This window comes from Lontra canadensis, unplaced genomic scaffold (assembly GCF_010015895.1).
Source record: "Lontra canadensis isolate GAN:19392208 unplaced genomic scaffold, GSC_riverotter_1.0 scaffold29, whole genome shotgun sequence".
NCBI classification, from domain to species: Eukaryota; Metazoa; Chordata; class Mammalia; order Carnivora; family Mustelidae; genus Lontra; species Lontra canadensis.
Window position 1 is genome coordinate 3,025,563 of NW_022631023.1, and position 21,040 is coordinate 3,046,602.

A 21,040-nucleotide genomic window follows, 5' to 3' on the forward strand; every position below is an offset into this window, starting at 1 on the left:
CATCAGCCTGGTGGGGTGTTCACACCCGTGTCCCACAGCCGCCTCGGCCCCACGCCTCCCCGCACACGGCCGCCAGCGCCCCTCGCTGCTCACAAACAGGACACGCTCTGGGCACCGCCTGAGGTTTAATCATGAATTTACACGGGATGGGGCGACACGTGACACGGGAGTGCTGGTCTGGGATACACGTGTGGGGGAAGCACAGTTCCTCGTCTCCGCGTGGGGCTTGGGGGGCTCAGGGGGCTCCGGGGACTGCCGGAAGGAGCCCCAGGATGCAGAGCGCTACCAAAAAAAAAGTACAATACCCGTTTCCGTATAAGAATATATTATTTAAAAGACAGTTTAAAAATAAAAATTCTGTACAGCATCATGAATTTCCTTTTTTTTTTTTTTTTTTGTATCAGTGAACAAAACAGTTCTTAGAAAACATGGTCTTGTGGGGTCAGGCCCTCAGAGTCCGCTGCCCCTGCTCTGTCGGCTCCCACGAGGCTCGGGCGGCCTGGTCCAGAACCGCCACCCGTGACCGAAATGCCTTCTTCAGGCTCCACCTGCTTGGAAAAGGAAGAGCGAAAAGCTTCTGTTGGGACTGAAAATGGGTGGGAGCTCTCAGACGTCACAGGCACTGTAGACAGTGCCTGCACACCGCACACGCCGTCGAGCACATTTAGGCCAAATAAAACAATTCTGATCCCTCTTCTGAACCCCTGGAAAATACGATGTGCCCGGGAGACGAAATACCAGTGTTTACGAGCACGGGAGGCGACCCTGCGTTCTGCTCGTTCACTGGACAAGACCACAGTAACGAGATTATTCCCGCTGGAGGGGAGAGTCAGGCCCTGGGGTTCAGAGAGGTGGAGACAATTGTGCAGGTCGGTCTGCTTGTCCTCAGCTCAGCGGGGTCTGTCGGGGGCCCGTGCCTGTCCCTGCCCCTCCATACAAAGTCGGACCCTGCCTCCCATGCCTTGTGCCTGGCACGCTGTGTCGCCGAGACTCTCTCCAGTGACCTGTCAGACCGAAGGGGCTGGTTTGCTCTGACACGGGCCAAGTGAGTGGCCAACGTCAGGTGCACGGCGTACGCTCACAGCCGTGTAAGCGACACCGCGTTTCTGGGAAGCTTTCACGTGCTTTCCCTTGTAGGTGGCCCTAATGTTCTGACCGATGCTGTGCTGAGAGCCAAAGCGCGTCCCCTTCCTTCAGAGCTGAGGTCTATGAGCTACAGGCGAGGAGTGAAAGTCTTGCTCACTTCAATGCCGTCAGCACTCGCGTTTTCTGCCCTCCCCTCCTCTGTCCTCCACACCGCCCCACAGACCGTCACTGCCGCCCGTGTCCGTCTGAGTTACCGGAAGCACCAAGATATCAATTCAGGATGGCCCTCTCTGCGCTTTTCCTCACGTCGCGGCTTCCCTCCCTGGGTGCGTCGGTGTCCCCGGACGTCAGGCCCTCCGTCTTCTGTAAGCAGGACAGAGCAGGTGGCAATCAGGTTCCGGGAGCCCACGAGTGCCCCCTTATCTGCTGAAGAGCTTCCCGCTGACTGAAATGCTGACAAGTGTCACCGAGACGGATGTTGGCAGCCGTCTGCCCACCCACGCGCCGCCCCCGCCGCGGAGGCCTCGCCGACTTGGCCACAGTCTGGAGCTTGGACTGCTAGCTCGCCCGACTGCAGAACCCCGTAGACTGGCAGGCAGGGGCGATGATGGAGGCCGCAGCCCTTTCTCCTTTGTGGGCTTGTCCTTTCTGGGGATAGGAAGGCATCCTGGGGTCCGAGGGGGCCTTTATAGTGAGGGCTCTGGGGCAGGGAGAGGAATGCCAAGGTGCCTTAGCAATCCTGCCGGGGGCCTTGCCAAGAACACCTGCTCAGACACTGCTGTCTGTACTGTTTGCTTTGGAGTCTCAGGACCTCTCTGTGACCTTCTGGTAGCGGGACCTGACTAGAGAAACGGGCTGTGGGTCTGGACTGCCCATCGACCGGCAGGCAGTTCCTGATGACGCGTTGTACACACCGCAGTTTGGGGGACGAGAGCGACTCAGGGTGCCTGGGAGGCCACCCGGTGCTCAGCGGGGCACAGGGCTCCCAGCAGCAAGGCCGGGGGCACCATAACTGGGAGCCCTGACAGAAGGGAGCGGCAGAGACCGAATGGGGTGGGTGTGTGGCGCGGCCGAGGCCGGACCAGGACAAGTGTGGGGCAGCAGGGACACTGCTCAGGCTGCATAAGGGCCCCCGGGGAGAGGGGCAGCGGCGGACCAACCGCGGGTGGTTGGACATCCCGTGGGGGGGTCCGCGTGGGTCTCAGGAAGCAGGGGTCCTCGAGGAGAGACGGGCACACACCGAGGCCCAGGCTGTGCAGCCGCCTGTGCACCGGCTCTGAGCATGTGAGCTGACCTTCCCGGACACAGCACCGGACCTCACAGCACCCGGACCCTGAGCGGCCGAGCCACCGTGTGTGAGCTCCGGGATGTGGATGGTGGCTTCTGTCCTGGGGGGAGAGACTCGCCCCGCTGTCCTGTCCCTGAGCAAGGTCAGCCTGGGGCAGGGGGAGGACAGGGACACACACGGGGCCGGGGCACTGCTCTGAGGGGGCCCGAGACGCGGAGAGATCCTGGCCCCTCCAGTTACAGCACGATGACCGGGGCGGCGTGACCCCTCCAAGGGCCGCAGGGCGTCAGGGGAGTTTGGTCTCATGGAGGGTATAGATTTCCTGGTTTTCCAGGGTCCGGGTTTTGGGGGAATGGAAATGAGCTCCGGTCCAGGGGGCCCCCCACCGCGGCGCCCAGGGCGTGGAGAGGAGGTCTCCTCCCGCCACGAGGAACGCCACCCTTCTCACGTGGCACGTGTTACCTCCTTGGCCGCGTCGTCCAGCTGCTTCAGCTCCTCGTAGTGATCTCTGGATTCCCACAGGGGCTGGAGCATGAGTTCCTCCGCCACAGGGAAGAGCTGGGGGAGACACACGGGGTCACAGTCCGTCGCTCTTAGGGCGGCAGAAAGCGTCTGGGACACCGGGGGTTGGGACCACACAGTGGCTGCCAGCTGCCGCGGGGTCTCCGGTGACCGTGGTTCTGAGTCTGTCTGGTCCGTGGCTCCTGGAGACCCGCAGGCCTCCCCCTTGCCCACCCACCTCTGAGTCCCGCTCTGTTTCTGTCCCCTCACTTCCACGGACCTGCCCACGGCCCGCCTGTCCCTGAACGCCCGTTGTCCAGATGCCAGCCTTGCCGCCAGTCTCCTGACAGCCCGTGGCTGGAGGAACCAGACCCTTCCTGTGGCATGGCCTCAACTGCCCTGCCGTCCCTGCCGCGTAGAACCCTGCGCACACAGCTCTCAGCCGTGGAATGGCTTCCGTGCGTCCCTGGTCACATCCCGGTCCTGCTGCAGGGGGGTGGGCAGTGCCCATGTGGCAGTCCTGCGCCCCTGCACCCGCTGGCCGTGATAAAGGCCCGGAAGTCCAGGGAAGGAATGTGCGGGGAGGCAGGTCCCCAGAGAAGTAGCAGTGAATGGGGTTTACGGGAGGACGCACTGAGGTGTTCTGGAAGGCTGGCAGGGGCCACGGGGCCGAGGCTGCTGAACGGGCGCTCTCCGTCCAAGGTGGAGGTGTGAAGAAAGGGGACGACCGTCCTGCAAGAGGCATGCGGGGACGGCGGGGACTGTGTGCGAGGAGCGGGCAGCTCTCCCTGTGTCGGGGGCATGGGGAGCCCCGGGGAGGTTCAGGGGAGAGGCAGAGACGGTCTCCTTGCTGAAATCTGCCTGGGGACAGCCGTGTACCAGGCAGAGTGGGGCCGGATAGGAGGGTCGTCTGAAGGCAAAGGGGCCCTGGGAGTGGAGGGCCTGGCGGTGGCTCCGGGGGGCACGAGCTGGCGAGGCCAGAGGGTGCGGGCTCCGGGGATGCTGGCGGAGGGGCCTCGGGTCCCACCTTAGATCGCACACGGGCGTGCGTGGGAATGTGTGTGCACACGTGTGTATCTCTCAATGCGGCGTCCTCAGCACGTGGTGATAGTCACTCACCTTGGTCACCATTTCGAACATGGGGATCAGGACAAACTTGATGAACCCAATTTGGGCCGTGGCTTTGGTCACTTTGTCCCGGTCCATGAAAGGGGCCACGGGAAGGCCCTCGGACTTCTCGCGGTCACTCTGTGGGGTGCAGGGGATCAGCCGCAGCGTTAGAGAGAAACACCATGGACTCTGGGGACCTAGGGCTTAGGGTGCGTTCCCAGGCCTCACCCGACCAGATTGCTCTGCTAAGGGGCCAAACTAGCGACAGGGAGGGAGGCGGGATCTGCTGCGGCCACTGGACCGTTCAGAGGGCGTGTGGGGCGGTCGTGGGGACGGGGCACAGGGACGGGCCCGTGCAGCGTGATACCCAGCTGCTGCGTGGCAGAGGCGGCCTGCAGCTCCCCCGGCCTCCTTCTGGGGTCTGCCTCGCTGGCTGGCTGGCACGGCCCATGTGGGCTGGCTGGGTTCTCTGAGGGCCTCCCTAGGGCTGGCAGTGACCACCGACCTGCTTGGTGTCACCCACCCCCGGGGGCCCCTCCTGCCTCTGCCGCTTCTCTTTCGGGCCACTCGCCAGACTTGTCCACCCCACGAGCCGCTCAGTTACTGGTACGGGTGGCAGGTTCCAGAGCTCGCTTTCCCAGGCTGCCCCCGTCTTTCCCGTGTCAGGGTGTACCCGGTCATCTCGCGTGTGCACCTGCCGTGAGGGCTTCCTGGAGGCTGGGGAAACCGTCCGGGACCTGCTCCGCTCGTCCCCCTGGGTACCCCCCGTCGCTCTTCGAACGCGGAGCCTGGAAAGGGCCAAGCCGAGCGGCGGGGTGTCTGGAGGGTGGGGGTCGCTCTTACCTGCATGAAGTACTCCTCGAGCAAGCAGTCCACCCAGGGCTCCGCGACTTCCATCGGACGGACCTCGTTGGAGATGTCGCAGCATTTGATCAAAATCATCTTCAGCTGGAGGAGAGATCTGGGGTCAGGGGTGCGTCACGGAGCGGGTCTCGCTGCTGCTGTCTCCCCCAGGAGAAGGCGGTGTGGGCTTCCGCCCTCTGCTCCCGGGCCCGTGTCTCCCCTGGGGACCCGCACTCTCTGCCCGGCGCCCCTGCCCTTTCTGCTCGAGCCACCACTCTGGAGAGGCCTTCCCTCCCCGCAGCCGCTCCCCTTCCCGGTCCTGCTCCTTCCAGCCTTCCTGGCTGCCGCCCGGCGCCAAATGCTGTCCCCCAGCTCGGCCGCCTGCTGCTACTTCCTCCCCGGGGGGTGACTTTCATCCCAGGAGACTGGCCCTCTGGGCCTGCTGAGGTTCGGGCCTGACGTGGACCCTTTAGAATGACCGGTCGCGTCCAGAGCGTGTCCACTAAGCCCGAAGGTGCAGTGTGGCCTGGCCTTACTCTAGCATGCGACGGTCCCCAGGGGTCACCGACGTCCCGGGACAGAGCGTTGGCCCCGATCGGGGTCTGAAGGTGACCCAGCAGGAGGTCCCCCCGGACACACCAGCGAGGGCTTGTGGGCCCTGCGTGGGCCTGAGCTCTTTGCACCCGGTCTTCTGGGAGGCCACCGGGAAGCCTGACCCTGCAGCGCACCTCTCCGCTCAGCTCAGAATCTGGCCCGACCCCTAGGTGAACCCCAGGGTGACCAGTGGCCCTTTCCCTGTCCCTGATCACCCCCCTTCCTTATCGAGCCCGGGAGTCGATCCCAGGCTCTGTGAGGTGGCTCCAGAGCTCAGGCCGTGACAGGGCCCTGCTCGGCAGGCCTCAGGGGAGCTCACCTGGGGCCGGGGGCACTGCCCGGGCGCTGCATCCTGGACGGAGCCGTGCCGGGACCTCGGGCCCCGGCCACATGGGGCACAGCACCCAGGCTTGCTGCTGGAGGTGTCGGTGGAGGCCCTAAATCCATTCTGACCCTTTCCACTCTGGGGCCTTCCCCTCTTCCGCTGCCAGCCCCCCAGTCCACCAAGTAGTGGGTGCTTGGGGGGCTCCCTGGTCTGCCCACGGGCCCTCACTCTGTGAGGGGGCAGAGGGCACTCTGCTCCCCCTTGCGTGAACAGCTGGGAGGCAGTAAAGGAGTGATGGTCGCTCCGTGTGGCTCATCGTCCGGAAGGCTCGACCTCTGGCCTCCCGCCCGCGAGGGCCTTTCCTCATGTGTCACAGGGTAACACGGAAGCCCCGAAGGGACACGGCCTACTCGTCTTTCCTCCTCGCCCTGCCGTGGGGGTTCAGCACCTCCCACACGCCGCTGGCTTTTCAGAAGCAAGGCTGTCCCTCCAACATGACTGTGTCTCCCCACGTCCAGCTCCACGAAGGGAAGCCTGGGGAGGCCCTGGCTCTCGGGGCCACTTTCTCCTGCTGTTACTTATGGAAGATGTGAGGTCTTTGCCCCGCACATTCTCTGTGTTGCTAGAATTCTGGTTTGGGGACGGGATGGTCAGGGCAGCCCAATCTCAGAGGGCTGTCCTGTTCGTCAGCTTCTAGGGATGGAAGGGGACCACCAGTGATGCCGGAAAGCAGGCCTCACACCCAGACCAGGCTCAGCGTCACCCCTTCCCTGAAGGCTGGGAAGGGCGTTTCCGTGTGTTTTTCTCTTAAAAGGGCAGGCGCGGCGCAGACACAGGTGGGCTGTCCTCACGGGAGAGCTCCCCTTCTCTGGACGCCTGGTCTCCGCTCGGGGAGGGGTGAGCTGGGAAGGGGCCCTGGGGATCCCTGACCTGCCCGCCCAGAAGCTGGTGTGCAGAGGGCTTTCTGGGGCTGTGCCTTCGTGGGGGTGGGGGGTGCTTTGTTCTCAGCAAACCAGAGCAAGAAGGGTTGCCTTTACCACTCACTGCCTTCAAGTCAGAATGAGATGCAGCATCAGACACGCCACCTCTCACCGGGACACGGGCTCGCTGGGGGCTTTCCAGGCAAGCCTGGGACCGGGCGCCCACGTCAGTCACGCCTCGCTCCAGGGCCAAGCGAGGGTTCGCCGGTTCCCAGCCTGGGCCAGAGAGTGGGACTCCCGCACCAGCCCCGAATGAGCTCAAACAAGCTACTTACAAGGGTCATGTGCTCCTCGTTGCTGTAGTCAAAATTCTCCATCGTTTCTTTGAAAGAATCCATAATTTCTGCGTGTCTTGCCATGTCAGTGGCTAAAATTAATGTGATCATCCCCTGAAACGCGAAAGCAGAATGTTAATCCCGGGGACCGGCCCAGCGTCCGTCCGCGAGTGCTGGCTGTGGGCTGAGCCCCCTGCGCCGTGCCCACTCGACGTGTGTCTCCGAGAATCAGCGTCCTCATTTTCAGGACGAGGAAGCGGAGCCTGGAGGAGGCTGGGAGCCTCCCAGGCCACGGCTGTCGAGGGGAGGTGGGGTTTGAAACCCAGGCGCCGTGAGCGAGCCCCGAGTGCCGGGTCCGGGAGGAGGCAGCCCGGCCGGGCCTGCTCGCTCGGAGGCGGGAGGCCCAGTACCGTGCTTCCTTGTGACGGTGGCTTTCCGGCAAGGACGAAGGCCTCCCTTCAATCCCGGAATCCAGGAATATGGCTGTTCCTTTCCCACCGCGTCGTCGAGGTCAAGAATGATTTTCCGGGGGACTTTTTCCCGTTATCCAGTCCGTGCCTTCGCTGCTTGGGAGCCATCAGAGTCCGGTCTACTGGTCAGCACTGTTCCACTAACACAGTTGTGAACGGCGACGCCATGATTCCTTAATTTTTTTTTTCAAGTAGTCTCCAGGCTCAGTGTGGTGCCCAAAGCGGGCTTGAACTCACGACCCCGAGATCAAGACCTGAGCTGAGATAGGACCTCAACCGACTGAGCCACTCAGACGCCTCAAGGATGTGGTGGTTCTTTAAGATATATTTTATTACCTTGTTAGCAGAAGTAACAGGATTTGAAGCCGTGACTGTGCACCCTGAAAACGTGTGAGGACACACCTCTGTGCTGTACGGGGGCTGTACTTTCCCCAGAAAACAGCTGCAGCGTCCGGTGTGGAACTGAAATCAGGGGTGCTCGGGGGGCTCTGCCGGCGAAGCATCTACCTTTGGGTCAAGTCATGATCTCAGGGTCACGATATTGGGGCCCCACGCTTGGCACAGCGTCTGCCCATCCCTCTCCCTCTGCTCGTCCCCGGGCTCGGGGTTTCTATCTCTAAATAAATAGATAAAATCTTTATACGAAGTTGGGACAACTGATTTTATGCTCAGAAAATCTCATTTTCCTGTTAGTCCCGTGTTGGAGGCAGGTCAAGCCTCCTGTGTCCCTCTGGCAGGCGGTGCGAGGAGTCGGGTCCTGCTCTGACGGTCCCCTGGGGGCGGGTCGCACATGAGGGGGACCCGGCTGCTGGGTGTCTCCAGGCCGGTCCCTGCAGGAGCTCCTCCCTGGGCTGCCGCGTCAGGGCCATGACCTGCCCCTTCTCGCACTTTGGAGAAGGACGCACCTCGGCTCATCCTGACTCTTGTGGCACCCGGGCGGGAGACCCCAGAGTGGGGGAGAGAAGCGGGAAAGGCCCCAGATGAAGGGGACACAGCTGTGCTGGGAACTGGTGACTCAAGGATGACCGACCTTCGGCACCGCCCTGTGCACTGAGCTCCCGGAAGCAGGGCCGATGGGTGACCCTGGTTTACGAGGCTGCGGTTCTCGATGGAGGGAAGCCATCGGATCTCCAGGAGGGAGAGCCCGGACTCCCTGTCTTTATCAGGTGCACCTTGAAGCCAGACCCTGAGGCATCGAGCGGGTGAGGGTCTCATCCGTGGGACCGCAGAGCCTGGCTCCTCCACGTGGAGATGGCCCCCGGCACGCGTGTCCTGAGGCTGCCACATGTGCGCCACTCGCAGGATGACGGGGACCCACAGGAAGGCCCCCTCTCACAGTCCGGAGGCCAGAAGTCTCAAAGCTCCGGGAAGTGTCCTTCCTGATTTTTCCTGCTCCCAGAGGCCCCAGGCGCTCCCTGATTCAGGTCCACGTCTCTGCCACTGGGTTACGCGGCATTCCTCTCCATGCACATCCGCCATTCTGTCTCTTCTGAGGACACTTGTCATTGGATTTAGGGACGACCTGGATAACCCAAGCTAATCCCCTCTAGAGATCTAACTCAGCTACCAGCAAGGACTCTTCCCAAGCCCAGTCACATTCACGGGGTCCGGGGCAATGTCTTTGGTGGAAGGGGGCCACGGTTCAACCCACGCACTCCTCTAAGGGGTCCTTCTGGTCTCTTCCCTCCCCCGGAAACATCAGAGGCAGCAGCACCCAGAACTGTGTTCGGCGGGGAAGGGGGCATCACTTCCCAGGGAGTGGGAATGTGTCTCAGGACCGGAGGGTGGCGTCCCCTCCCCTAGCACTTGTCTGAACCTGCGGTGGGGCTGACTGGGTTGAGGGGGGGGTTCGGGAAGCAGCCAGTTTCTGGTAGGTTGGGTGCAGCAGGCGGGTCTGTCCAGGGCTGCACGAACTCATGGCGGCCCTCCGGTGACTGACCAGCCTCTGGAACCCTCACTCTCCCAGGCTGCGGGCTGGAGAAAGGACGGATCTCACGGGATTCGGTGAGATGCAGGTCCTCGGGGTCCCGTGTATACGTGCGGAGGGCTTGCCTCTCCCGGGGGTGCCGCTGGCCTTGTTGGGGAGGGATGGGGCCGGGAGAGCAGCCCTCTGCCGCTGGAGTGAGGGGTCCTGCCCTGGGGCTGTGCTCATCGTCTCCCCCCCGACCCCGTGCCATCAGGGGGCCCTTGGCCCCACACACCTGTCGGATCTGCTTGAACCCGTCGGGCTGCACGTTGGCAAAGATGTTGCACTCGGGCCGGGCGAGGATCTGAAAGGCCACGGCGCAGTGGTGGTTCTCCAGGGGCGAGATGTCGTTGTAGCGGACGGCCAGCTCCGTGCGGGCGTTGATCTGGTACCTGCCATCGGAGGAGAGAACACACGGAGCCTTGGGCACCCGTGGGGACGCGCTCTCCCGGGCTCTCCTGACTCCTGCCGCCCTTTTCCCTGATGCCCTCAAGGTCTAACAGCCCTGCCAGCTGGACCCCCAGCAGTGCTCCCTGGCTCCAGGGACGGTGCCCCGAAGGCGCTCAGCCCTTCCTTCTGGGCCCTCGCCACATCGTCACTCTGCGCAAAGGGCAGGTGTTTGGCGGGGGAGGGGCACCAGGGCGTGTCTTCCCCTTCGCGCTGCGGCTACGACCCTGGGCCGCACTGGGCTTCGCACATGGTCTCCCGTGTGAAGGGGGGAGCGGACGTGCACGGAGCCCCTCGTCGGAGGGGCACGGGTGCCCGCACCGTGGGGGCCTGCGTCAGACGGGACGGTGAGCTCTCGGCCACGCACCTGCTCGAACAGCGGCGTCACCGGGCCACACAGCCTGGCAGTCTGCGGGGTGTCCCCCAGAATGGGGCTGGATCGCTGTTCTGTGGAGCCTGGCCTGTCTGCCTGGGACCCCTCCCACCCGCTTCCCCTCTGTACTCCCTCTCTGCCTCCGTCCTGCTGCAGACAGGCTGGGGAGGGGGATCCGGAGAACGGGGTGTCAGGGGCAGGCACCATGCCTGCTTCGGGTGGAGGGGAGGTCTGGCACCGCAGGGCTCTGGTCTGCCTGAGCAGATCGCAGGCCGCTGTGGGCCCACAGAGCAGCATGGCAGCGCCTGGGGGCTTGGGAAGCTGGAGTGTCTGTCCCGGGAGGCCGAGACTCTGGACCCAGCCAGCCGCAGAGTGGGAGCTGTGTCCTATGGGGGGGGGGTAGCTGGGGGCTATTGAGGCTTCGGCCCACAGCTCCAGCCTGCCTCCGGCCTGTGTTGTAAGCTGGAGAGGCCACTCTGATAACCGGAGAGCCCTTTGAAGGGGAAAAAAGAAAGATCGGGTACATACGTGTTGTTGTACCCCGGGTGGTCCAAATCGTGGCAGATGGCGGCCGTCATTAGAATCAAGATGTCCATTTGGGAAAACTTCTCCTGCAGAGAGAGAGTGGGAGCGTTTGAGGAGGAGGAAGGCCCGGGGGCGGGGTGGGGGGGACCTGCCCCTCTGGCAGAGCAGCGGCCCCACGAGGGCGCCGACCAGGGCGGGCGCAGGTGGGGGCCGCGTCCCGAGCGAGGTGCCCGCCCCCCGAAAGGGACCCACCTGGAGCCCGCAGAGCCAGACCATGCTGTACATCATCTGGGCCACGCAGAAGCAGTGCCGGAAGTTGTGGAAGGGGTTGTTCCTGTAGTTGTCCTGCACGCAGAGCTGCGGGAGACGGAGGCCCTGATGCCCATGGCCACGGCCTGCAGCCCCAGCTGCCCTGGGCGGATCCCTCCCCTCCGTGGGCCGGCTGGTGGCTGGTGGCTCGGGGGCGTTCTCCCAGAGCCCAGCAGCACTCCCGGGCTTGCTGGAGGTAGGGGGGAGGAGGCCCGGGGGAGCCACCCTGCAGCCAAGGGCAGGGGCGACGAGCTTTCCCCCGGGCTCATGGACACGAAGAGCCACGAGGGGACGGGATACTGTGGGCACGGCTGGGGGGCTGTCGGAGCGGCTCTGGGTCCCGGCCCTCCTCACACCTGTTCCTATTTTAGTATTTAACATCTAATCTGTCCATGCTTGGTTCCAAGCAGCATTTTATTTAAAGTAATTTGTGGCTAAACACACACTCCCACACGCCCGCACCCGCAGGCACACGGTCCCGCACTCACTGCACACACGCTGACATCCACGCACACGCGCACGTCCCACGACCCCTCACACACACGCTGGCTTCGCCGGTCCCTCCCAGTTCCCCTCCCAGTTCCCCCTATTTTCTCGTGCCCCAGAGCAGCAGCCGAGGGGCCCTGCATGCTCTGGTAGGAGACGGACAGACACAGGCTGCACGTCCTCACGGACCGCTCGTGGGCATGTCCCTCCGCGTGCGGGAGGCCCAGCGCCACCTGGAAGGTGCGTGGGTGCTCCGCTGCTGAGCAACCAGATGACACTGTCCTCGAGGGGCGGGGGGGGGCCGCACTTACCAGCCACCTCCGGAGCGTGATGGGGTTGATGGAGAAGTCTCTGACCAGGCCCAGGTCGTGGTACATGTGCTCCAAGCAGCTCAGCATCTGCGGACACAGCGGCAGAAGTGGGTGGGTGGCAGGGGCGGGCCCACGCAGCCGCCCAACCCAGCTGATGCCTGCAGGGCCCGGCGGTCCCTAGAGGGTGAGCCTCCCGTCTCAGCGGTCCCGAGGGTGAAGCCATGTTGACTGGGAGAAGGGGTCTTGGGACCCCTAGCAGGGACGTGGGGCCTGAAAGAGCAGCTGGGCTGAGAAGTCAAGGGGGTTGCAGGCGAGGAGGGACAGCGGTGGGGAGGGACCGCGTCAGAAGTGACTCTGAACTTGGCCTCATGGGAAGCCAGGCCGAGGTGCTGGGACACGGCTCCATGGGACGCGCGCCCGTGAGCAGGTGTCTTGATGCCCAGTATTGGTGAGACTCAGTGGCCTCCGTCCCCAGCACGCTTGGTGCGCCCCGAGGGGCCTGTGGGACCAGACACACACTGTAAGGCGCCGCTCGTGTGGTCTGCGAGGTAAGCCATGTTCCCGTCACGGAGCCGCCGTCTACAGAATTCTTGCTCAGGTTAAAATAGATTCGTCTTCAGTCCCAAAGAGGAGTGATTGTCGTCGCTGTGATCTATTTAAACGCCGCTCGGGACCACGGAGCTAATTAAGCCAGGGCAGAAGGACCAAATGATTAAAACGTGAGCGTCTGAGAGCGTGGGCTCTGCTTCCTGGGAAGCCGGTTTCGGACGCAGGCCCCAGAAGACCGGAGACCCGTGAGGCGGGGACTGCTAGACACTGCCTGGTGGCACGGGGCAGGACACCAGCCCACGCTCCCCGGCTCAGGCGTGTGGCCCTGCCCCCGTCCCATCCGCCAGCTCCCTGAGGCCTGCGCGGCCACACTCCTGGGCTGCCCCTGGTCACCGTGTGACCTTCTCTTCCCAAATAGGTATGTTATGGACAGAACCGCGGCACCCAAATCAGCATGTTTAAGGTCTAACCCCCGATGCGACTGTGTGGACGGAGGGCCTTTAAACACCCGTTAAGTTTCAATGAGGTCATCGGGGTGGCCCTGGCCCATTAGGACCGGTGTCCCCATGAGGAGAGGAGACCGGAACAGACATGCACGCAGGGACGACCATGTGAGGACATGGAAGGCGGCGTCTTCACGGGGGACAGGCCCGGGGGATGCCTGACCTCGGGCTTCCAGGAGGGAGAAAATGCGCTCTTGGCCCGTTGTGCATGTTGCGGCTGCCTGAGCTCAGGACTACAGGGCCACCAAAGACCCATCCTCATCACATGGGCGCGTCACCAGTGACCCATCCTCGTCACACGGGTGCGTCACCAGAGACCCGTCCTCGTCACACGGCACTGGGACAGCTGGGAGCACAGGGAGCACGGGTTCTGCGGGTCCAGCCCCGTGCCTGGAGCATCCACAAGATGGCTGTGGAGGGAACGCCACGGAGCAGAGACCTGTGGCATTGCCAAGAGTTCAGTGGGGGGATGGGAAGTACCCCCATACGCCACGTGCGGGAGCCCACGGTGTCACAGACGGATTGTCCTCAAGGGGATAGGATGGATGCAGACTGCGTCATGGGCAGGCTGCCAGGCTCTGGGGAGGAGTCCGGGGCCCTGGTGTGTGGTTGGAGTGGTGCCCACTGTCGTGGACGCTGGTGCTCGGGCCATGGCCCCGCAGCGCCCTCTGCTCCCCACCCCACGTGCACGCACAACTCCTGCAGGCCCCGTGAGCCATGGCGGTGGTGGTGAGGTCGGGAGTCCACAGCTGGAGGTGACTGGCAGACGAGACCATCTGGTCCCACCCTGGGACACGTACAACAGTTCTTGGGCACCTGTTCCCGTGGACACTGGGCAGTCCCGGCCGGGTGGCCGCGTGGAGCTGGCTACGGGCACTCGTCAGAGACTGTGGCCCTGTGGCCTGCGAGCCCCATGCTCTGGGCTAGTGGCCGTGCTAGGAAGAGCTCTGGCATGTCAGCTAGTGGGGGACAAGAACACTGGAAGGCATTTCCTCTGTTTCGTGATCCCGAGGACCCTGGCCGGGGCCGGGGCTGCTGGGCACAGTGATAGCCCCACACGAAGGAATACATGTTCCCGGACGTGAGCTGCTTTGTGGGAGGCCAGAAGCAGCTGTGGGGGCCTTCACCGTCCACAGTCCCAAATCCACGGCATCCCCAGATTGGCAGAGACCGGGGCTCCTGTCTTTGGGGGCTTCTGGCTCCTGGCTGTGTGCCGGCCGTCTGCCGGCAGAACATTTCTGGAAACCCCAAGACCGCTGAGCAGCCTGCCCCGGGCACTGAGGGGCCCACCCAGAGGCCGGCCCCACCTGCGGACTTCACCCCGGCCCTGACGCCGTGGGCAGGCAGCCTTCCCCTCGTGGCTGCGTGACTCCTTCAGCCTCTCCGGCCACGGCGGGACTCCATGGGAGATGCAGATGGAGTGGGCAGCGAGGGCCTAGTTCCAGGCATGCGTTCTGCCCTTGGGGACTGGGCTCTGCCCTCACTCCCCGCACGCGGAAGCCAGAGCGATTTCCAGCAGCCGTGTTTGTGCACCCGCCGGAAGCAGGAATCTGTGGGCGCTAAGCCATCCTGGGTGTCCTCTCGCCCACGCGCAGGCCTTCCCTGCCCGGGTTCCCTGCTTGGACCTTGGTCCTAGGACTGGTCTTCAAGGATCCACCTCCCGTTTCTCCTGGTCACGCCTCCTCCCACCCTTTCCAGTCCTGCAGGCTCCCGGGTGGCTGGATGATTTGGGGCACACGAGTTTGGCCGGGCGTGTGCGGTGGGACGATCCCTGGGACGCGGGACCGCAGTGGGGTGGAGGCCACTCTCGGTGCAGGAACGAAAGCACGAGACCGGGACTTTAGTGACCCCAAGTCCTGGCCGGCGAGATGTGCCTGCGCAGGGCACAGAGCCCTCCTTGCCTGTCCCCTGCGGCGAGCTGGCTGGGGGGCGGCCATTCTGCGTGTCTGTGTTACCAGAAAGCCGGAGGAGTCGCAGATTTGCTGGACGTCGTGTCCAACACGAGGGACTCGTGTTCTCGGGGATCAGGAATGGACGAGTACGACTGATGTTATTACATTACACCGAACAGACGGAAATCTCCATGTTAGTGTTTTCTCAGCAAAAGGGGACACCAGGAGAACGGGCTTGCTGCGGGAGTCCCGGGTCTCCCCCTGGGGGATGCGGCAGCCCGGAGGGTGTGTGGGCCGGGGATGCACCATCCTGCCCGCGCCTCTGCTCTGACACCCCCTGCCTGAGTCCCGTGTCCTCGCCCTCCTGAGCCCACCCAGAGTCAGACTGAGGGAGCGCCTGGGGACTTGAGGCCTTCAGCAGGCGGAGCTGCGGGGGGCCCCAGTGGGTCCCCGTGACGCTGGCACTGGGGCGCTCACTCACCTCGTTGGGCTCCCAGAGCCAGACGTCGAAGGTGGGTTTCCTGAGAGCTTCGATGGTCTCCGGAGAGAGCAGGTACTGGGGAGGACAGGGGGCTGGTTAGGCTCTGGGCTGGGACGAAGACCAGTGACCTTGCGGGGGCGGGGGGATGTTTGCTCCACATCCTCCTGCCCCCGGTCACCTGCGCACGGACTCCAAGGCCACACTCTACAAGGATTCTGCGAGGGCCGGGCTCAGACTTTCCGTCCGCGGCCAGACGCGGGGCCGTGGGGTGACAGATGTCCCCCACTCAACGCCTGCCTAAGTCTCTCCAAAGTCGCGGAGACAAACTCCGGGTGACTCCGGGTGAACGGCCTCTCCGTAAACCCGACGGGAAAAACACTAGAGTGAAGCCAAGGAAGAAGGATGAACTTGGCCTAGATTCAAATCCTGGGCAGGAAGCGATTTGGAGTTTCTGCCTTTGGCTGCCACAGCTGGCCGGCCTGGGGGCTGCGGATCAGGGAGCGCCAGAGTTCGGGTCAAACCGTCACGGGGAACAGGCTGTGACCTCAGATGTAAGACCGTCATGGTGCTCGGGGATGAGATGGGGTCTTCCCCGAGGTCTTTGGTTTGCTTGGTTTTTCCTTCATTTATTACTATTATTATTACGCAGAGAGAGAGCAAGCACGGGGAGGGGCAGAGGAGCGAGAATCCCAAGGAGGCTCCCTGCTGAGCTCGGAGCCCGACGTGGGGCTCGGTTCCAGGACCCTGAGCTGAAGCCAAGAGCTGGCTGCCTAACCGACCCAGCCCCCCGGGCGCCCGTTTGGTTTCTTGTAAGGAGCTGCTACGGAGGACGGAGGATGGACACCTTTCATTCTGGCCGTCGGCGGCCTCGTGGGCCCCGGGGCAGGATCGGGAGAGGCCGGTCATGTGTTCCCGTGAGACAGAGGCCCCGGTGCCCATCTGAATTCCTCAGGCGATACGCCGCACGCGTTTGGAACTGGGTTGGGGGAACCCCTCACAGGGCGGCTCCGGGAGGCTCTCTGTCCCCGCAAGGACCGTGGGCGGTGGGGGGCGGTTTGCCCCATGCTGGGCCTGGGACGCCTATCCCCGTGCCAGCACGCCGACCCTGACTCTAAGCGCAAGCCCGAGGGGACAGTCTGCCAGGCCAGGGTCTCGTGCACTCGGCTGAAGGCACGGCCGAGAGGGTGACCGACATCAAAAGACCCTGCTCTGTGGTGGTTGGAAGCCCCCAGCCCCCCAACTCCCTGGTCACTGGGCCCTCCGCCAGGGCCTGGGCTCTCGCAAGGGAGAAAATTCTAGAGGCGGAAAAGCGAAACTTCTCATGGAGGCGGAGGTTAGGTGATTTTAGAAATGGAAGCTCCTGGGTGGCTCAGTGGGTTAAGCCTCTGCCTTTGGCTCAGGTCATGATCCCAGGGTCCTGGGATCGTGCCCCGAACTGGGCTGTCTGCTCAGCAGGGAGCCTGCTTCCTCCTCTCTCTCTGCCTGCCTCTCTGCCTGCTTGTGATCTCTGTCAGATAAATAAATAAAAACCATAAAAAAAAAAAAAAGGAAGCTCCTTACAGTACCGTCTGAGCGTAAACACCTTCACCCAGTGGGCGAGGGGTGGACAGCGGGGAGGGGCTGTGACCTGCTGGCCTGGGGTCACGGCAGAGAGAAAAAGCACTGGGCCTGAGAACGGCGGGGGGTGGGGGTCCCACAGCCCGGGGCCACGGCGGGAGCTGCGTTTGCAAACATGCGGACAGACGGGGCCTGGCCAGGAAGTCAGGGTGGCTGAGGGTCGGGGGCCTGGCCAGGGGCACAGACCGCTTCTCCAGAGCTAGAACTTCCTCTCACCTTGGGGTACGTGGGGACATCACGCGGAGGGCTCAGCTTCTTGTCCACAAAACTGTACCTACAGGGACAGCTGGAATTAGGACAGTCAGAATTAGCTGCGGACGGGGTGTCCGGTGGGGGCCGCTCCTCAGAGCGACACCAAAGAAGCCCCAGCCAAGTCCAGACCCCATAGGCCCCGTGTCCTCGTTTATTACAGGAGCATAAGTCGGCAAGCCCATGATCTGTCATGGCGAACCTGCCAGGGACCCTGCCTGGACCCGGGGACACTGCTCTCTCAGAAAACACGTCAGCTCCACTTCAGGCAAATTCCTAAAAAATCTTTTAACGAGGGAAGTAAAACACTTTTATTCTAAAAAACTCAAACAAGAGGAAGTCAGCAAATTAAAAAAAATAAAAAGCCCCCACATTACCTACTTCTTTCCTCTCAATCTCTGGGGATACCTTCTGTTAAGTTCGGGGTATCCTTCCAGAATTTTCCTCGGGCACAGACACACAGGGACAGTGCCTTGGATTTTTAACAAAAATGGAAGTGTCCCAAACTCACTCTTTTGCTACTTGTTTTTTTCACCTCGCTCGCGGCAAACTCTCTGCTTGTTGCCCCCAGAGCTCAGCTGCACATGAAGGCACGTCCTTCTGGGGTGCTCCCCGGGTTGGGGGTGCCTTGCTGCCAATCTGGTCCCCACCACGGACTTTTGGGATGTTTCCAGTTTCCCCTGGAAACTACCTTTGAGAGATGAATTTGCTATCGGGCTCCTGATTGTTTTCCTTCACTTCTTAGTATCAAGGCAGCTGCCCCCCAGTAAGGTCAGACCACATCGAGCCAGGCGTGCTCCGGAGGGAAGCCACCGTCCGGTGTCAGGGGGAGAGTGTGCTGACCTTGGTGGTATCTGGGGGCTGGATGTGGCCCCCTCCCTACCCGGGGACCCTACTTTCCTGGAAGGGAACGTACTCCCCATCCTTGGACATTACACACTTTGTAGATCACGTCCTATTCCCTGAGAGAACTGTAAGACCTCAGAGTCAGAGCCACAACACATCCCTTCCTGCAAGCCTGTGCGCTGTGTCTACACCGGAAATGCATTTTAAGAAAAGAACCAGATGCAAGCAAACCCTTCCGTGCATGAAGGCATTCCCGGCAACATCCCCCGTTGTTGTAAAAACGCAACAACAAACCGGAAACAACCTCACTGTTGCCGAGCGAGAAGCTATTTACACCCTTAGGGCCCATCCAACAAGAAGGACGGTTGTGTGTTAAGATAATGATGAGAATTATGTGATGTACGAAGGATTTTGGGGAAAGGGGAAGAAGAAATGTTGCACACAGGATAGACTGAAAGGTAATGCAAAAAAAAAAAAAATCTAGCAAGGTACGAGGTGGGTTGAGATGCACGTGCACTGTGCCCTCCGGGAAAGACGGAGGGACTGGATGTTGGTTCCACGTCGATCCCTTTATAGCTCACAGTATCGTAAGCGAAAAAAAGATCACGAAGCGGTATTTCTTTTCAAAATCTCCATACATGACGCATGTTTGTTTCAGCTCGGCAGCTGGATTTCGGTGGGGATCACCCCCCTCCAGCTGTATCGTCTGGAGGTTTAACTCCGGGGGCCACACCACCTGCAAACTCAGAGTAACAGCTCTGCTTCCTTTCTGATAAAGGGGCCTCCAGTCCAGTTTTCTGGGGCTTCCACTGTTCTTTCCCTCAGTGCGATGCTTGCAAAACATCACGCTTTGTGTGCGGAGGGGTTTCAGCACAACTTCAGCAAAAGAGGAATCAAGGAACCGCTAAAGGGCACGAACCAGGTGCCTTCCATCGCGGCCTATGAACGAGAAGTCACAGCCCGCAGCTTTCTGAGCAGTGACGAGCCTGGTCTGTGCGCACCCTCGCCCCGTCCTCCCTGCGCTTAGCCTCCTCCGTGCACGTGTGACATTCCCGGCAGGGTGGGAAGCTTGCACAAAGCAAGATGGTTTGCCTGCTGGAAGCCAGCTGCTTCCTTGAAAATCCCGGCGTCGGGAGTGTCTGCTGGGTGCCCGGGGACTCCCGCCAGGCCCCCCCAACCCCCCACTCGGCCAGGCACCCCCGCCTGCTCCCTCTGTGCCCCGTTGCCACGGGAACCGGCCTCCTCCAGCGAGGGAGCAGCTGGCACGGTGCCTTTTCTTTTCATTCTATTTGGGGCTGATTTTGACTTTCACTTCCTGGGCTCCCAGCCCCCCACCCCCGTGGCGCGTCCAGTGGACAAGGCCACTTGTTTGGGATGAAAGCGGAGCCCTCAGGAGCCCTCCCCGCCCAGGTCAAGCGGCCAGCTCCGCCCCGTGCGCAGCTAGGCCTGGCCCTGCCCTGAATGTGAGCAGGACACTGGACCAGGAGGAACCGCGAGACCCCCATCCGCCGCTGTCCCCAGAGCGGGAAGGCGCCTGGCGCGGAGACCCCGCTGGCTGGGGCTCGTGTGCGGGCGAATGTGGGGCTGCCCTTCAGGCCCGTTCGCCATCTGTGTGGGCACAGGCCCCCGTCGGTCCTCCCAGACAGGCCGACGGCCGCCCAGCCGGTTGCTCTCGCCAGGAAGGGCTGTGCGGGGTGCCCGTCTCTCCCCCCACGTCCGGGCAGAGCCCTGCATCGAGGGGCCTGGTCCCAGGGGCGCGAACATGTTACACGGCGTCCCTGCATGATGGAAACGGAACCTTACAGACAACACACAGAAGGGGGCACGCGGCAGCCCCGTTTGCCATCGGGGTTCACTTCTCCACAGAGCAAGGGAAGGGCCATTTGTCGGGGGCCCAGAGGGGCTGCCGGGCTCCCGGAGCACGGCCTGGGGTGGGGGGCTGGGCTGTGGGTTAGACCCGGGCCCAGGCCACCGGGTTTCTTTTTCCCAAATGTGTCAGCCACGTTGGAGCGTTTTACCCCATTCTGTTTGTGCCTGAAGAGTCCCATCTACCCGTCTCTCACCTCCGTGGGAGGCAGTGAAAACCGTCTGCCAAGAATATCTATCGCCTCTAGAAGCAGTCAGGGCCCGGGGAAGGCTTCTCTTTGGATCACGGCACCCAGAGCTCTAAAAATGGACTTTCAGGGCGGCGAGGAGGAGAGCTTCAGCCCGTGGCTGGGTCCAGCACCCGCCACGCCTCGGCTCTGCGCACTGGGCCAGACGGGCACCTGCGGGTCACAGTTTGCCTCTCGGCTCCCGCAGGGCTGCTTTCCTGTGCTCTAAAATCAGGAGTGTCCTTCCCCCGTGCTGTGCTGTGGAGTGAGTTACGTCCCCCCAACATGAGAAAAGCCCCAGGACCTGGCACGCGACATCCTTTGGAAGATGACGTCCCATGTGGCCACACTGGGGCACGGAGGGGACTGGTGTCCTTTTAGAAAGGGACATCTGGACACAGAGGCGCATGGGGGAAAGGCCACGTGAAGACCGAGATGGAGGAAGCACAGACCCGCCAGGAGCCCCCGGGGCTGCTGACAACCGTCGAAGCCTGGGGGTGTGGGCTGGAGTAGATCCTCCCTGGAGCTCCCGACGGGGCATGGCCATAGGGACACCTGGATCTCCGGCTTCCGGCCCCAGGCCTTGGTGCCACTTTGGCTGCCTCGGGCTGCTGGGACTACCCAGGCCGAGGGAGCTCTTCCCTCTGCAGCCCCAGCAGCAGGAGCAGGGCCGGCAGCCGCCCCGGGATGGCATACGCCCCCTTTCCCGGGATGTAGGAGGGTGCCCGGCCTGGGACGCAGCAGGGGACAAGGCCAGCGAGGGTTCGGGGCTCGTGACTCACGCCCGGTGGCTTTGGGCAGGTGGCAGGCCTTAGTCATTTGAGAAGGGACGAGAGGCTGCCTTCTAAAAACCCTCGCATGGGGCCTCTGTGGGCTCCGTGGGTCGGCACGTCTGTGAGTGAGGAGATGCTCACAAAGGGA

The 21,040-nt window shown here is 62.7% G+C and overlaps 1 protein-coding gene across 3 annotated transcripts in view; it reads right to left on the reverse strand.

Moving 5' to 3' along the window:
* Positions 1 to 379: 379 nt before the first annotated feature.
* The window catches only part of PDE9A (phosphodiesterase 9A), an 80,419-nt gene continuing 59,758 nt past the window's right edge, over positions 380 to 21,040 (reverse strand). For 2 of the 3 annotated variants that reach the window (XM_032865274.1, XM_032865276.1), the window contains 12 exons: positions 17,148 to 17,222; positions 15,315 to 15,389; positions 11,890 to 11,976; positions 11,036 to 11,140; positions 10,787 to 10,869; positions 9,674 to 9,830; positions 7,003 to 7,116; positions 4,829 to 4,933; positions 3,995 to 4,123; positions 2,837 to 2,932; positions 1,341 to 1,449; positions 380 to 551 (listed from right to left, as the gene is read on the reverse strand). In XM_032865274.1, the coding sequence (XP_032721165.1) occupies positions 1,357 to 1,449; positions 2,837 to 2,932; positions 3,995 to 4,123; positions 4,829 to 4,933; positions 7,003 to 7,116; positions 9,674 to 9,830; positions 10,787 to 10,869; positions 11,036 to 11,140; positions 11,890 to 11,976; positions 15,315 to 15,389; positions 17,148 to 17,222 (1,119 nt within the window). In that variant the 3' untranslated portion in view covers positions 380 to 551; positions 1,341 to 1,356. The remainder of the gene's footprint in view (positions 552 to 1,340; positions 1,450 to 2,836; positions 2,933 to 3,994; positions 4,124 to 4,828; positions 4,934 to 7,002; positions 7,117 to 9,673; positions 9,831 to 10,786; positions 10,870 to 11,035; positions 11,141 to 11,889; positions 11,977 to 15,314; positions 15,390 to 17,147; positions 17,223 to 21,040) is intronic. The other variant, XM_032865275.1, reaches the window with a different exon arrangement.